The following is a 13,381-nucleotide window of genomic DNA, read 5'->3' as shown; positions in this document are numbered from 1 at the left end:
TTTCTCCTTTGCAGATATATGTTGGGTAAAGGAGGAAAACGGAAGTTTGATGAGCATGAAGATGGGCTGGAAGGCAAAATCCTGTCTCCCTCTGACGGTCCATCCAAGGTGTCTTACACCTTACAGCGCCAGACTATCTTCAACATTTCCCTTATGAAACTCTACAACCACAGGCCCCTCACAGAGCCCAGCTTGCAAAAGACCGTCTTAATCAACAACATGTTGCGACGGATCCAGGAGGAGCTCAAACAGGAAGGCAGCCTGAGGCCTGCGTTCGCCCCCTCCTCCCAGCCCAGCGACTCGCTGAGTGACAGCTGCAGAGAGGCTCCACCCTCGCTCAGCCACCCTGTGGCCCCGCCCACTCACCCCGGCGACCTCGGAAGCACTACACCCCTGGAGGCCTGCCTCACCCCGGCCTCACTGCTCGAGGACGACGACGACACTTTTTGCACTTCTCCGGCTGTGCCACTCTTGTCTCCTACCAGACTCTCACCTCCAGCTCTCCCGCCGGCAAAGGACAGCTTCTCCTCGGCTTTGGACGAGATCGAGGAGCTCTGTCCCACATCTACCTCCACAGAGGTCGCCATGGCAGCGACTGATGGCTCGAAAGGGGGCGCTGGCGAGTCTGGCACCCTGAAACCCGAGGGGCTTCAAGAGGGCCGCTCCGACGACCCGAAACTGATGGACTCTCTGCCTGGGAATTTTGAAATCACCACGTCCACGGGATTTCTGACGGACCTGACCCTGGACGACATCCTGTTTGCTGACATTGACACATCGATGTATGATTTTGACCCCTGCACCTCCGCGTCTGGGACAGCCTCGAAAATGGCCCCTGTGTCAGCGGACGACCTCCTCAAGACTCTCGCCCCTTACAGCAGCCAGCCCGTAGCCCCGAGCCAGCCTTTCAAAATGGACCTCACAGAGCTGGACCACATCATGGAGGTGCTTGTCGGGTCCTAAGTCCCAGGGACCCCGTGACTGTACCCAGCCAGGCCCTGCGAGTGTCCCTGCGCCCTGACAGCTCTCTCTCCGCACTGTGCATGCACCCTTGCTTGCCTTTTTCAGAGAAGAAGAACATTTTACAAAAGGATCACACTAGTTTTTGCTTTTAGCAGAGTTGGAGTGCCTTCATCCAAGGATGACCACTTTCAGTATGCTTTTGTGAGTGGCTCCTCAGAGACCTGCTACCCTGGAAGAGGAAAGAATACGTTTGCAGACAATGTTGCGATATCGAGTGGCAAAAACAGTTCAAGTGAAGCACAAGGAATAAGTTGGGAAAGCTGTAAATTGCATGTGCATATTTGTCTATTTTTTCTATAAGTTTTATTGCAAGAGGTAAAAAAAGGAAAAAGTATATATATATTATTTAGATAATCTCAGTACCTTTTCTGGCATTTTCGCCCTGTATAGGTTGACTTGGCAATTCAGCCTTTTTAGAGGCATTAACTCCTCGTAAGTGTTGCATTTACATGGCTGTTTAGAAACTGCTGCCCAAATTTATTTTATATTTTTGTACAGATTCTGCAGTTTATGATATTGTTTTTCTAAAAAACAAATGCTGTTTATACATATGAGATAGCTATTTTGATAGGATTTGCTCACATAGTTCCTGCAAACTTCAGATGTACAAGTTGCACTTGTACTTTTATAGCGTTGTAATGTTTTATATGTGTTTGGTGCAAAGAGAAAATTGTATCAAATCAATCCGCAGTTGATGTCCCCAAATGCAGACACCCACCCACACCCCCACATACACAGCGCTTTAAGAAAGGGCCAGGCAATATCACACCCAAATTTCACAGGCACCGACCTCCTGGCACGAACACCCGCCAGCACTGTGACCTCCAAAGCCAGAGCCACGTCTGCTCATCAAACTTGCATTAAGCAGTTGGCGGGAGGTGGCCTTGGAGCTCGGGGTCTAAGTGATGGTTCTCTTTTAGCTCCCTCTCTTGAGGGGAAGACTACCCAATAGTCACTGTATTTATGCCAAGTTTGTGCTTTTAATTGTTTTTATTTTTTTTTAAATGAAAACCCAAATCTTTCCTTTTTGGCATAATTTTTATGATGACCTCAAATTTTACATGTGAACAAAATTTTATGAAAAGTAACCAACCTCTTCATGGAACTAAACCCTATTGCAAAGCTTAGGGCTTCTAAGGGAAAAAAAAAAAAAAAAGAAATCTCCCCCAGAAGGCATCCATCATGTTGCCCGTTGTCTTTTCCAGCTTCCCTTCCCCAGAGCTTCCGTTCCCTCTGTTGCTAAGTGCTGAAATTGTTACCTTCGAGATCACCACAGTGAGCTCGGCTCACCTCAGCTGAGCCTGGGATGTGCTCTTGAAACCGCTATGGCTCTTGAACCTAGAGTTGGTCCCATTATGTCACAGCTTCCAGTCTGGTTGCTTTCTTGATCAGCTGCTTTACCTACACTTTACAAGGCTGTTTTACCCAAATATGCAGACAGGACTTTCTATGCATGTTTCTCCTCCTTCCCCCTTGCCGTCCCCCCCAGGACTCCCCCCCCCACGCGCACCGGCGCGCACACACTTGAGAAGTAGCTTTTTCTTCCTAGCAGTGTACATTTAATTTTAAAACATTTGCAATGTATCATGCTTGTTGCCGAAATTGTTTATGGCCTTTTCCTTTCAGTTTTTTCTTTCTTCCAATGGTACTTTCGCTGGTTACATCCTATATTGTTGAAATGCAGATGGCTTCTTTAGGAATAACTTTTATATTTATTTAAGAATTTTTAAATTATGGGATTTGTGTTGTTGTTGTCTTTGTTGTTAGTCATTTGTCAATATTCAGTCACCAATTCTGCTCACTTCTTGCCATGGATAAAATTGAGTCTTTCTGGCCAATTAAAAAAGACAGCTTTATAAAATGGCACTTTAAACAAGCCATAGATAGTTTTATTTTTATAATGCACATGGCAAAACAAATACATTTGTGATGAAGGAACTGCTCATCTAATCAAAAGATTTGTCATGTATGGTATGATTAAATCTTTCCACATTCTAATTTATCCCCCCGCCCAAGGCTAATTATCAACTCTGTAGCACAGTAAGAAACAGATCAAACTGCTCTTGTCCTCTTACAAGCCACGTCCACCAGTACACCTCTTAAGTGCTACAGATGTGTCATCTCCTGTGGTAGGACCAGGGACCACATGCATGGTTAGCATGGTTAAGGTGAAGGTCGTAGATGCTTCCAGCGTCGCTGTGCCTGCCTGTGATAAGGGCTTCCTTTTTCTGGGGAGAACAAGTCAGCCCAGATGCCACGCTTCTGATAACTGGAGGACCTGGCACACTCAGCACATGCTGCACACTTACACACATGCATACGTACACAATAGTGTTGATTATTCTGGACAATAATGGCGGAACGGTTGATTTGCCATTGTTAAAAACTGATTTACAGGAACTTAGAACAACTGTACTCTAGTTGGATTAGCAAATCGTGTGTTTAAACAAATCCCATATGTTGGGCAACTGTTCAAATGAGCGCAGTGAAGTGCTGCCCAGACGTGGTTCTCTGACCCGCTCACATGTGTGAGGCTGGGCTTCAAAATCAAAACAACAGCAACAACCAAAAAACCAACAGCAGGCAAATGCTTGTTAACTGTGGGCACCCTTGCTGTAAATTGTTGATATTCAAGGTCTTCTGAGGAAGACATGGGAAATTAGTGGCCCATTTTGAAAAGAACAAAACCATCAAGTGTTCAAGTTATTTTTGTGTTTTATTTTTGCAAATGATGTCCCCACAGGGAGGAATGTGAGCCTGTGTGTGAGCTCCCCGCCCCGGTCTGAGTGTGGGACGTGCTTCCAGATGCCACCTGGCAGCAGTGTCTTCCCCTTTGCAAAGAACATCGTGTGGCATTCAGAGTCCGGCAGGCAGTTTGAGGTGCCTTTATGAGAAGGACGAGCTGGGTGGGGAAGGGAGAGGACAGTCATCGACAGTGATGTGCAATGAAGTGACAAGATGAGAGCAGAATAATAAGAGCTTTGAATTTGAAGTGATTTTTTTCATAAGTTATTTATTCCTTTTTTCTGTGTAAATATATTTATTTTACTGTGGAGCTCTAACAACATCTGGATCGTAACATGTGCAGAATGTACGGTAGGAATGTATTCTCTTGTAAGAATGTCAATCTGTATTAAAAGGGGGTCTGAGCCAGACCCCTGGGTCTTCTCATCGTATGCACAGTCCACGTTCATTTTCACTCTCTTCTCGAACATGGGTCTATTTGAAATATGCAAAAGGTATGGATGAGGGATGTTTTAATACCTCCAAATTTTTAAGAGAATCAAGCATCAAAGAGTTGATATTTTTAAATGTTTTTTTTTTTTTAGTAGCACTTTCTCTCTACAACAGAAGGGGCCACCACACTGATACCCTGTTCACACCAAAAGGTGGGACCAGCCCAGAGCCTCCGCTCCACCTCCAGTGTCTTTATCAGTCGAGCTTTCTATTGCCATAGCCCCGTGGAGTGTCCCAGCTGCCCTGAGGTCAGTGAAGGAAAATGTCTGACATAAATAAGCTCCTAAGAGCCAAAGTATCAACTTATGGGTCATTTTTAAAGCTTAAATTTATTAACTACCTTTGTGGTAAACAATGAATTATGAATACTGCAGGGCAGCCTTCTTAAATGACAGATGTTAAAAAAAAAACTCTTCTTTATGCAACAATTGCTATCCTCTATGAATTGTCTTAATTTTAAAACCTTGCTGTTACAAATTGGGCCTTTATATGTTTTATGAAAAAACCGAAAAGAGCCTACTTAACCTGTTCTGGCTGCAAATGGTTAACCCCCCCTAACTGCTGACAACAGCGAGGGGCACGGGTCCTGCTTGTGTACTTTGTTTTTGGGGCTTCTAAGCATGAGTCTGAGGGTCCCCGACAGTTAGCCAGGACCGAGTACTGTTGCAGACAAAGCCAGTACAAATTTTGGACATCCTTCGGGGATGACAAGTTTGGAAGAGAAGTGCAGTCCATACAAGCAAACAACTAAGATTTCGGGAAAGCTGTACATAGACTTGTTTGGTGCATGGTTTTTGAGGAGGGATTTTGTCTAAAAAGGAGGTGTAACCTTTCCCCCACAGACCTGAGAGCTGTGCCTTTTCTATGCAATACTACAGACGTTACACCGGAACCCAGGTGGCTGTGTTCACATGTAGGTTTGGGCTGTAATCTAAACAATTGGACAGATTAAATGTACATGGAAATGAGCAGTCTTACTTTTGTAGTTTTATATTATACAATAAACAGTTAAAAGATGAGAGAAGTGTGTTTGCCGTTTCCTTCTGACCGGAGCGCAGCCGGTTCGCGTCACAGTTTGCTCGTGTTAAGGAGCAGTTGCCCCACAGCCTCCGCTGGAGATGACCTTCTCTCACCACCTCGGTCCCAGGAGCCCCTTTCTCTCCTGGTTCTCCGCCTGCCTTGTGGGCCCTTCTCAAACTCATCATGCTCACTCGACCTCCTTATTCTCACTTTTCTCCCTCAACTCTCTGAACAGTTTTTTTTTTTTTTCCGGGAGTTGGTCAGTGACCGGTTTTTTGCTGAGCGTCTGCTTTTACTGCTTGCTTTCTTAAGGGAATCTAAACTACTCAGGTCTCTGAAAACTTGCTTATAGTCCTCGCCTCTCTCCTGAGCTCTGGACTTCGGTATCTACCGAGCTTTGTGCTTCTGTCTAACGCAGCCTCATTTCCCCAGGGAGCCGATCCTTGCCCTCTGGGCCTCTCTCTGACCTCATCACCCCTCACCCAGGTCCAATCCCTCTCCACCCTGCCCCACATGACCTGTACTCTTGTCCACGCCACTGTGTTCCCAAATGTTTGCCATCCCCACTGCCTCCCTTCCATCCCTACCACAGCTTCCTGACTCGGGCCCTTTTCCCTCTGTGCTGCTGCTTCCTGCCTAACTACTAACGCCACTAACTGCTGCAGATGTTTCTCTAATGTCCTTGTTGCTCGAGTTGACATCCCAAGCGCCAGTGGTTGTGGCATTTGTCACACATCCTCCGGCAGCCCCCTGGCTCATACAGCCTGGCCCTCCCCCACCACTTGCAGAGGTTAATGCAGTAGATCCTGTGCAACTCCCTTAGCAGCCAGCGATCTCTGATGCACTTGGGGCATCCAGCTTCACGTGGTCCAGACATTTCTGGGCCAGGAGTGGCCTGGAGATGAGGGGCCTGGGAAATGAAGGCTCCATTCAATCAGCGATGGAGTACGGGGAGGAGGGGAAGGGGGGATTGGAGAGGTGTTACGGGTTGAATTGTGTCCTCAGAAAAATGTTGAAGTTCTAACCCCTGGTACTTCAAACTGGGACCTTACTTTGGAAATACAGATATAATCATATTAAAATGAGGTCATTAGGGTGAGCCCTAATCCAACATGACTAGTGCCCTTGAAAGGAAGGGGAGCAGATTTCTTTTTTTTTTTTTTTTGCAGAAACAGTTTCTTTTTTTTTTTTTTTAATTTTTTAAAATTAATTTATTTTTTAAAATTGATTATGCTGTTACAGTTGTTCTATTCCCCCATTCATTCCCCTCCACCCTGCCCCCCCAACCCCACCATTACCCCCCTTTAGTTTATGTCCATGTGTCTCAAGTCCTTTAGGTTCTATATTTCCCATGCTATTCTTGCCCCCCATCTATTTTCTATCTACTGTCTATGCTACTTATTTTGTGTACCTTCTCCCCCCATCTCCTCCTCCCACTCCCCTGTTGCTAACCCTCCTTGAGATCTTCATTTCTATATTTCCACTCCTGATCTAGCTGTTCTTTTAGTTTGCTTTCGTTTTAGGTGTGGTTGTTAATAACTGTGAGCTTGTTGTTCTTTCACTGTTCATGTTTCTTTAACTTCTTTTTCTTAGATAAGTCCCTTTAACATTTCATATAATAAGGGCTTGGTGATGATGAACTCCTTGAATTTGGTCTTATCTGAGAAGCACCTTATCTGTCCTTCCATTCTAAATGAAAGTTTTGCTGGATAGAGCAATCTTGGTTGTAGGTCTTTAGATTTCATGACTTGGAATATTTCTTTCCAGCCCCTTCTTGCCTGTAAGGTGTCTTTTGAGAAATCCGCTGACAGTCTGATGGGGACTCCTTTGTAGGTGATTGTCCCCTTAGCTCTTGCTGCTTCTAGGATTCTCTCCTTCATTTTAATTTTGGCTAATGTAATTATGATATGCCTTGGTGTGTTTCTTCTTGAGTCCAACTTTTTTGGGTACTCTCTGGGCTTCTTGGATTTCTTGGAAGTCTATTTCCTTTGCCAGATTGGGAAATTTTCTTTTATTATTTGTTCAAATAGTTTTTCCACTGGTGGTTGTGTCTTTCCCCCCTTCTGGTACCCCTATAATTCGGATATTGGAGCGTTTAAAGATGTCCTGGAGGTTCCTAAGACTCTCCTCATTTCTTTGAATTCTTGCTCCTTGACTCTTTTCTGTTTGGCCATTATTTGGTTTCTTCTGGTCCACTCCATTGATTTGAGTCCCAGTTTCCTTTTCATCTCTATGGGTTTCCTGTGGAATTCCATTCATTTCCCTTAATTTAGCCTTCATATGTTTCTCTAATTTGTGGCTATAATCAACCAGATCTGTGAGGAAGCTGATGACCAGTGTTTTAAACTGTGCGTCTGAGAGTTTTGCTATTTCTTCGTCGCTTAGATTTATCTCTGGGGCTTTGAGGTCTCCCTGCGACATTTTTGGTCTGTTCTGGCCCTTTAAATGTGAGAAACTGCGTCTTGGACTCCCAGGTCGCTGGGTTGTGACGCTGTATGTGGGGGCGTGGTCAGAGCGGGGAAATGGCGGCGCCCTCTATCGCCGCAGCGGCCGGTCCAACCGCCCACTCCCTCGCTCGCGCGCAATTAGGCAACCGCAGTCAACTCGCTTCACCGCCTCCCCACTGTCTCCTCTGCAGTCGCTCACCCGGTGGGTTGCTCGGTCGCTCACTAGGTCCAATCCTGGGTTTGGAACCCGTGCGTCTGGATTCGCGCGTCTGGATTCCGCGCCCGGGTCCGACCGAGCCCTCCTTTGTAACTCCTCACCAGACGCCGGTTTCGCCCCTTACCGGTCGGGCTGAAGAATTTGTTGTTGGCGGACTTCCGAAAAGTTCAGTTTTCCGTGTTCTGGTTGTGTTTTCTGATGCTAATATTTAGTTGTCCCTAAACTTGGTTGTGTGAGGAGGCACGGCCCATCCACCTAAACCTCCATCTTGGCAGAAGTCCGGGAGCAGATTTCAACACAGACACACACGCCAGGAGAACACCGTGTGAAGATGAACGCAGGCGCGAGGGGAAGGGAGCAGGTCTCTTCTCTCCAGCCCTCCGACACCTCCGTCTTGGACTTCTAGCCCCTGGAGCAATACATTTCTGTTGTTTGATCCACTGTGTTATAGCAGCCCTAGAAAACCAGTACAGGGGGAAGAACAGGGTGAGTCTTCCAGACATCTCAGTGGAGATACTCATGAAGCAGCTAGAAATAAGAGTCTGTTGCTCAGTACAGTGGTTTGTCTCTGGAATATGAGCAGCTGCTGTTAATTAGAGATATAACTTTGGCAACTCGTTCAGTCTCTGTGTTTATGAGGACAAGATAAAGTCGTAGCTCCTAGATCTCTTTGCATGTGTTGACATGCAACAAAAAAGAGAGTTATGGATGTTGTCTATCCTCTTGTGCCTACAACTATGCCTAGCACATAGTAGGCACTCAAAACATTTGTTAAATTACAAGAAGAAAAGACCCTGTAGTTCACCCTTCTCTAGAGCATGAGAAAAGCGCAGAACTCAGTCTTCATTGTCTGAGGCCCTGGCCTGCCCCCATCCTGACCCTCGAGTGGCCCATTCCCAGAACACTGCGTGCCCTGGCTTTGTGCCCCCACTTCTGCTGGAGGAAATTCTACTCATCACTCCAAGACCAAGCTCCAGTGCCCGTCCATGAAGCCCTCTCCACATCCCCTGAGTCAGAATCCACCTCCTCTCTTCTGAAGGGGTCTGCGTCTCTGCAAACAGACTTAGCAAATCCTGCCATGTCTTAGGTTAGCTGCACACATTTGTCTCCTCTGCTGCCCTCTGTGGCTCTGAGGAGCAGAGACCCAGTGATGTCCATTTTGGGCCAAACTCTGTCCACTGCCTCTTTTTTGTAAGAAAAGTTTTGAGAACACGGCCAAGCTCATGGAGTTGTGTATTGTTTGTCGGTGTTGTCCTGTTACAATGGCACAGAGAACATAAGGCTTGATCTCAAAATCTGAAGTATTTGCTCTTCAGCCCTTAACAGAAAATGTTTGCCAAACTGTGATCTTTGCACACCACACAATGCTGAGCACAGTGTCCTACCACGGCCGGGCCAGGCCTCAGTCCCCGTGCTCAGGGGCTCATGTAGACCGGGAAGTACAACCCCGGAAAGTGAATAGGGCGCAGGTGCTGGAGGTGGGGCAAAGGCCAGGGAGGGCAGAGCAGTCGGAAAAGTCACACCGGAGTCGACATCTTCAGAGGCTTAGGACCCGGAAGGAGGCTTAGACATGGAACTTCTGGTCAAAGGGCCCCATTTGACAGATATGAAAGCTGAGACACAGAAAGGGGATGCAGTTATTGTCTAAGGCAACACGCAGTTTATAGCACTGAGTTTCAGAGTTTGGCTCTGCTCCCGGGCTACCTGAGTCTGAATTCTTGCTTCACCACCTACGTGTAGCCTGTAGCCTTGGGTGAGTTCCTGGCCCAGTCGGTGTCTCAGCTTTCTCATCAGTACAATGGGGTTGTATTAAGCTGATCTTACGCCATGGTGGGGATTAAATGAGTCCATACATGTATTGTACTTAGACTAGTTCTAAAACATTTTTAAAAGGAAGCTGTAGCCCTGGCTGGTGTAGCTCAGTGGATTGAGCGCGGGCCTACGAACCAGACAATCGCGGTTCGATTCCCAGTCAGGGCACATGCCAGGGTTGCAGGCAGGTTCCCTGCAGGCCAGTTCCCAGCAGGGGACGCACGAAAGGCAACCATACATTGATGTTTCTCTCCCTCTCTCCTTCCCTTCCCCTCTAAAGATAAATAAAATCTTAAAAAAAAAAAAAAAAGGAAGCTGTAGCCCTGGCCAGGTGGCTCAGTTGGTTGGAACGTCATCTTGTGCACCACCAACCAAGGTCTCAGCTTCAAGTCCTGCTCAGGGTACATTGGGAGGCAACCAACTGATGTTTCTCACATTTTGCTCTCTCTCTCTCCTCTCTCTCTCCCTTCCTCATTTTCTAGAACTCAGTAAACATATCCTCAGGTGGGGATCATAAAAAGAAGAAGCTATAGCTAACATGACGATGCACAAGGTGAAAATCCAGGTCTCCACTCTGTGTGCTGTTCCAGGTTGGCCCTTAAAGCCAGGCTGAAGCATCTTAGCGCTGAAGGCACGCTTTGTGGGCACGCCATTCCCCAACACCGTGCTTGTCATCGTCTGATCAGCTATTTACTTATTGAGGAAACTGCTCCAACTTGTGTGGCAGTCTGGGGTCCCGGAGCCCCTTTTGCCTCGCTCACCTTTGCTTTTAATGTGCTTCTCCTCCTCTTGGAAGGGAATCTTTGAATCTACAGTAACAGTCCCCAGAACAGGTAGCAGAACAGACGCCTCCAAGTGCTAGTGTGTGTGATCTCGTGGACTCTTTGCCCCAGCCTTCGACATTTGTCCTACCACCTCTGCTTTATAGAGGAGGGAGTCCTGGCTCAGAGACCTCAAGCAACTTCCCAGAAGTCAAACAGCTGGCGAGTGGCAGAGCTGGGACTGTAGGCCGGGCCTCCCTGGCTTTTTCAGTCATGTCAGCACACTCTCCCATCGCCCCTGGTGTCTCCGGGGGCCCACAGGCAGGCTGGCACCCAGAGGCTGAGCGAGATGAGCGAGTGGAGACTGTGGCTTCACCCAAGCTTTACTTCTTTCATCTGCCTGACCTTGAACAAGTTGCTTCGTACCTTTCTTCCTCTCTCTGGGGGTGTGAAGAAGAACACTGAGGCATTGCCCTGAGGGACAAGAGGAGGACGATGTCCTAGTGGGACCACAGTGAGCCAGGAATTGGGAGAGTCCTCTATAGAGCTCACTGCGCCCTCGGCTCTCTGATCCTGGCTCTGTGTGACCTTGGGCCAGTCGGTATCCCTCTTGCGGACTCAATGGCTCAGTGGTGAAAGAAGGTGGCAGAACTACATAGGAGCCCTGTGCTTCAGAGGGTGGCTCTCGGCAAGTTAGAGTCCTGGGGGCTTCTGCCCGAATCTGGGAATGGGGTCTGGGCCTGGGGGGTTCACAGAAGCTCGGGACAGAGGAGCACCACTACACTCGGGTCTCCCCTGCCAGCCATCGGGGCTCCCGGGATGATGCAGCCGTGTGCACCCCGGCAGCGGGGGGAGGGGCGCACGCTGACATTGTCGCTGGGGCTGGGAGCCCCTGGCAGCAGGCGGCTGCCCCAGCCCGCGGCCCGCCTGGAGGCCCCCTCTCTTCCTGCCCCCGCCCCTTCCTGGGGCAGGGCGGCCGAGCTGCCAGCTGCTAGCCAGGCCTATTGTTCAGCAGTGACAAGAAATGGCTGCAGGAGCCAGGAAGGGGGAGGGGTGGGGCGAGCTCGGAGAAGTCTCCCGACGCAGACACCTCTTCGCAGGGCTTGGCCTGCCTGTCTCCAGAAGGCAGAGCACAAACACACCTACCAGGCTTTTTTTCCGCTTGTCTTCCCAGGACGCGATTATCGGAGGAAGTGCGCGCCACTGTTCGGTGTGTGAGCGCGCGGAGCCAGGCTGCCTCCAGAAGAGGATTTATGGTCACTTATCTCCCAGCTGAGTGCGTGAAAGCAGTGCCAGGTGGCCGAGTGCTTTTGAAACGGGGTTGTGTAAAGTCAATCCAAGCCACACGCTCGCGGGGCATGCAGCTTCCTCGGGCCTCGAGAGGTTCCAGTGGCGGCGATAATCGCCCTGGACCTGCGCGTACGGCTCGGTGGTGTAGGAAGCAGTTTGGGGGACACTCGCTTTACTGGATTCTCGGGATGACAGTGGCGGGGGCAGGCCGAGCAGGCAGGGGGAAACTGAGGTGCAGGGAGGGGCCGAGTCTGCTGAAGGAAGGAGTGGGGGCGCGGTGCAGTTCCAAGCTCTGACTCGTACCGTTAATACCTTCTGCTTCGGAGTGTAAAGAAATTGAGCAGAAGCTTTACTTTTGCGCCGCGAACCGCGCAGCTCTGTGTTCTCCGGGAGCTTTGTGACAGGCTCCGCGGGGCCTGAAGCTGTCCGGAGCGTCCCTTCTGTCCTCCCCGCACCTGCCAGCCTCCCTCCCGGCGCCCCGCACCCACACCGTCCCGGAGCTGAAGGGAGCAGAAGGGGCTCAGCTAAGCGGACAGTGGACGCCCCGTGACAGTCCAGGTTGTTAGGTCCAGGCCCCATGGGACCCACGGAGTCTGGGGACCTCTGAGTCACTATGTGAGGAAGCCCCAGAGCCCCCTGGCAGGGCTCACCGGCTAGCCTAGGGCCTCGGCGCTGCCCCTGAGCGTCCAGCTTCCCCATCTGGGGCAGCCCAGCCTCCCGGCTATGGGGTCTGTTGGGGAAAGAGGCTTCCTAGCTCCGTCTTTCAGGCCTGAGCGGCTGTGGTGAGATGAAGTGCCGCCGGCCTGCAGGCAGGGAGGGCAGTTCTGGGCTGGCGGAGCTGGTGGGTTGCCAGGTGCTGGGGGAGGTGGGTTCTGAGAAGTGTCCACCTGGGAGGGGGACCGGCACCAGTGGTGCAGGTGGAAGAGTCCTAGGTCATTCTGTTCTGAGTGGCCTGCAAATAGACCACACAGTGTGGGCAGGGGCTGGCTGGGCCCCTAAGTGAGGGCTGTGACCTCAGGGAGGTGAGGGAGAGGGTGGGACGGAGACTACCTCCTGAAAAGCCCCTTCTCTCTGCTGGCCACTGCGCTGGGCCCTCTCCGGGTACCCTGTCCTGGACCCAGACATCTGGTGGTTAGGGGTCTGCGTGCGTCTGTAGCATGCTGTTCTGCACGACAGTCTGGGGTGCCCACGACACACTGTGGCTCACTGTAAGGACAGTGCCACCCGGAAAGCTTGGATGAGATCCGTAGCTGTCTCAGGGCAGGCTCAGAGGGAGATGAGGGGCTAAGAATAAGTTCCGGTCCCCAAATCCTAGCAGTTAGCACCCCTGACCTACAGACCCCTCAGGTGGGCGACAGGGAAGAACAGAGTGGGCAAGAGAGGATCTGAGGAGACCAGAAGGTCTCCCCCACCAAGATAACCCGTGTGGGTCACAGCAAATCAAAGGACAGGACCCTTCCCAGCTGGAAACAGTGTGGGTAAGAGTTGGGCGGGCCAAGGAGGAAAGTGGGGTCGGTCTGGACCACGCCCGAAGGGAGAAGGCCTGTGGGCATCACCCAGGCCAGGCCACTGAC

General features: G+C 49.8%; 1 protein-coding gene across 6 annotated transcripts in view; it reads left to right on the top strand.

Moving 5' to 3' along the window:
- SERTAD2 (SERTA domain containing 2) overlaps positions 1-5,292 on the top strand; it is a 130,903-nt gene extending 125,611 nt beyond the window's left edge. For all 6 annotated transcript variants that reach the window (XM_037126276.2, XM_037126275.2, XM_037126274.2 and 3 more), the window contains one exon: positions 15-5,292. In XM_037126276.2, the coding sequence (XP_036982171.2) occupies positions 19-963 (945 nt within the window). In that variant the 5' untranslated portion in view covers positions 15-18 and the 3' untranslated portion in view covers positions 964-5,292. The remainder of the gene's footprint in view (positions 1-14) is intronic.
- Positions 5,293-13,381: the final 8,089 nt, after the last annotated feature.

This window comes from Artibeus jamaicensis, unplaced genomic scaffold (genome assembly GCF_021234435.1).
Source record: "Artibeus jamaicensis isolate MK-2021 breed Jamaican fruit bat unplaced genomic scaffold, CSHL_Jam_final contig_3175, whole genome shotgun sequence".
Classification (NCBI taxonomy): Eukaryota; Metazoa; Chordata; class Mammalia; order Chiroptera; family Phyllostomidae; genus Artibeus; species Artibeus jamaicensis.
Note: the sequence above shows the minus strand (reverse complement) of the source record. Positions and strands in the feature narration are given on the sequence as shown.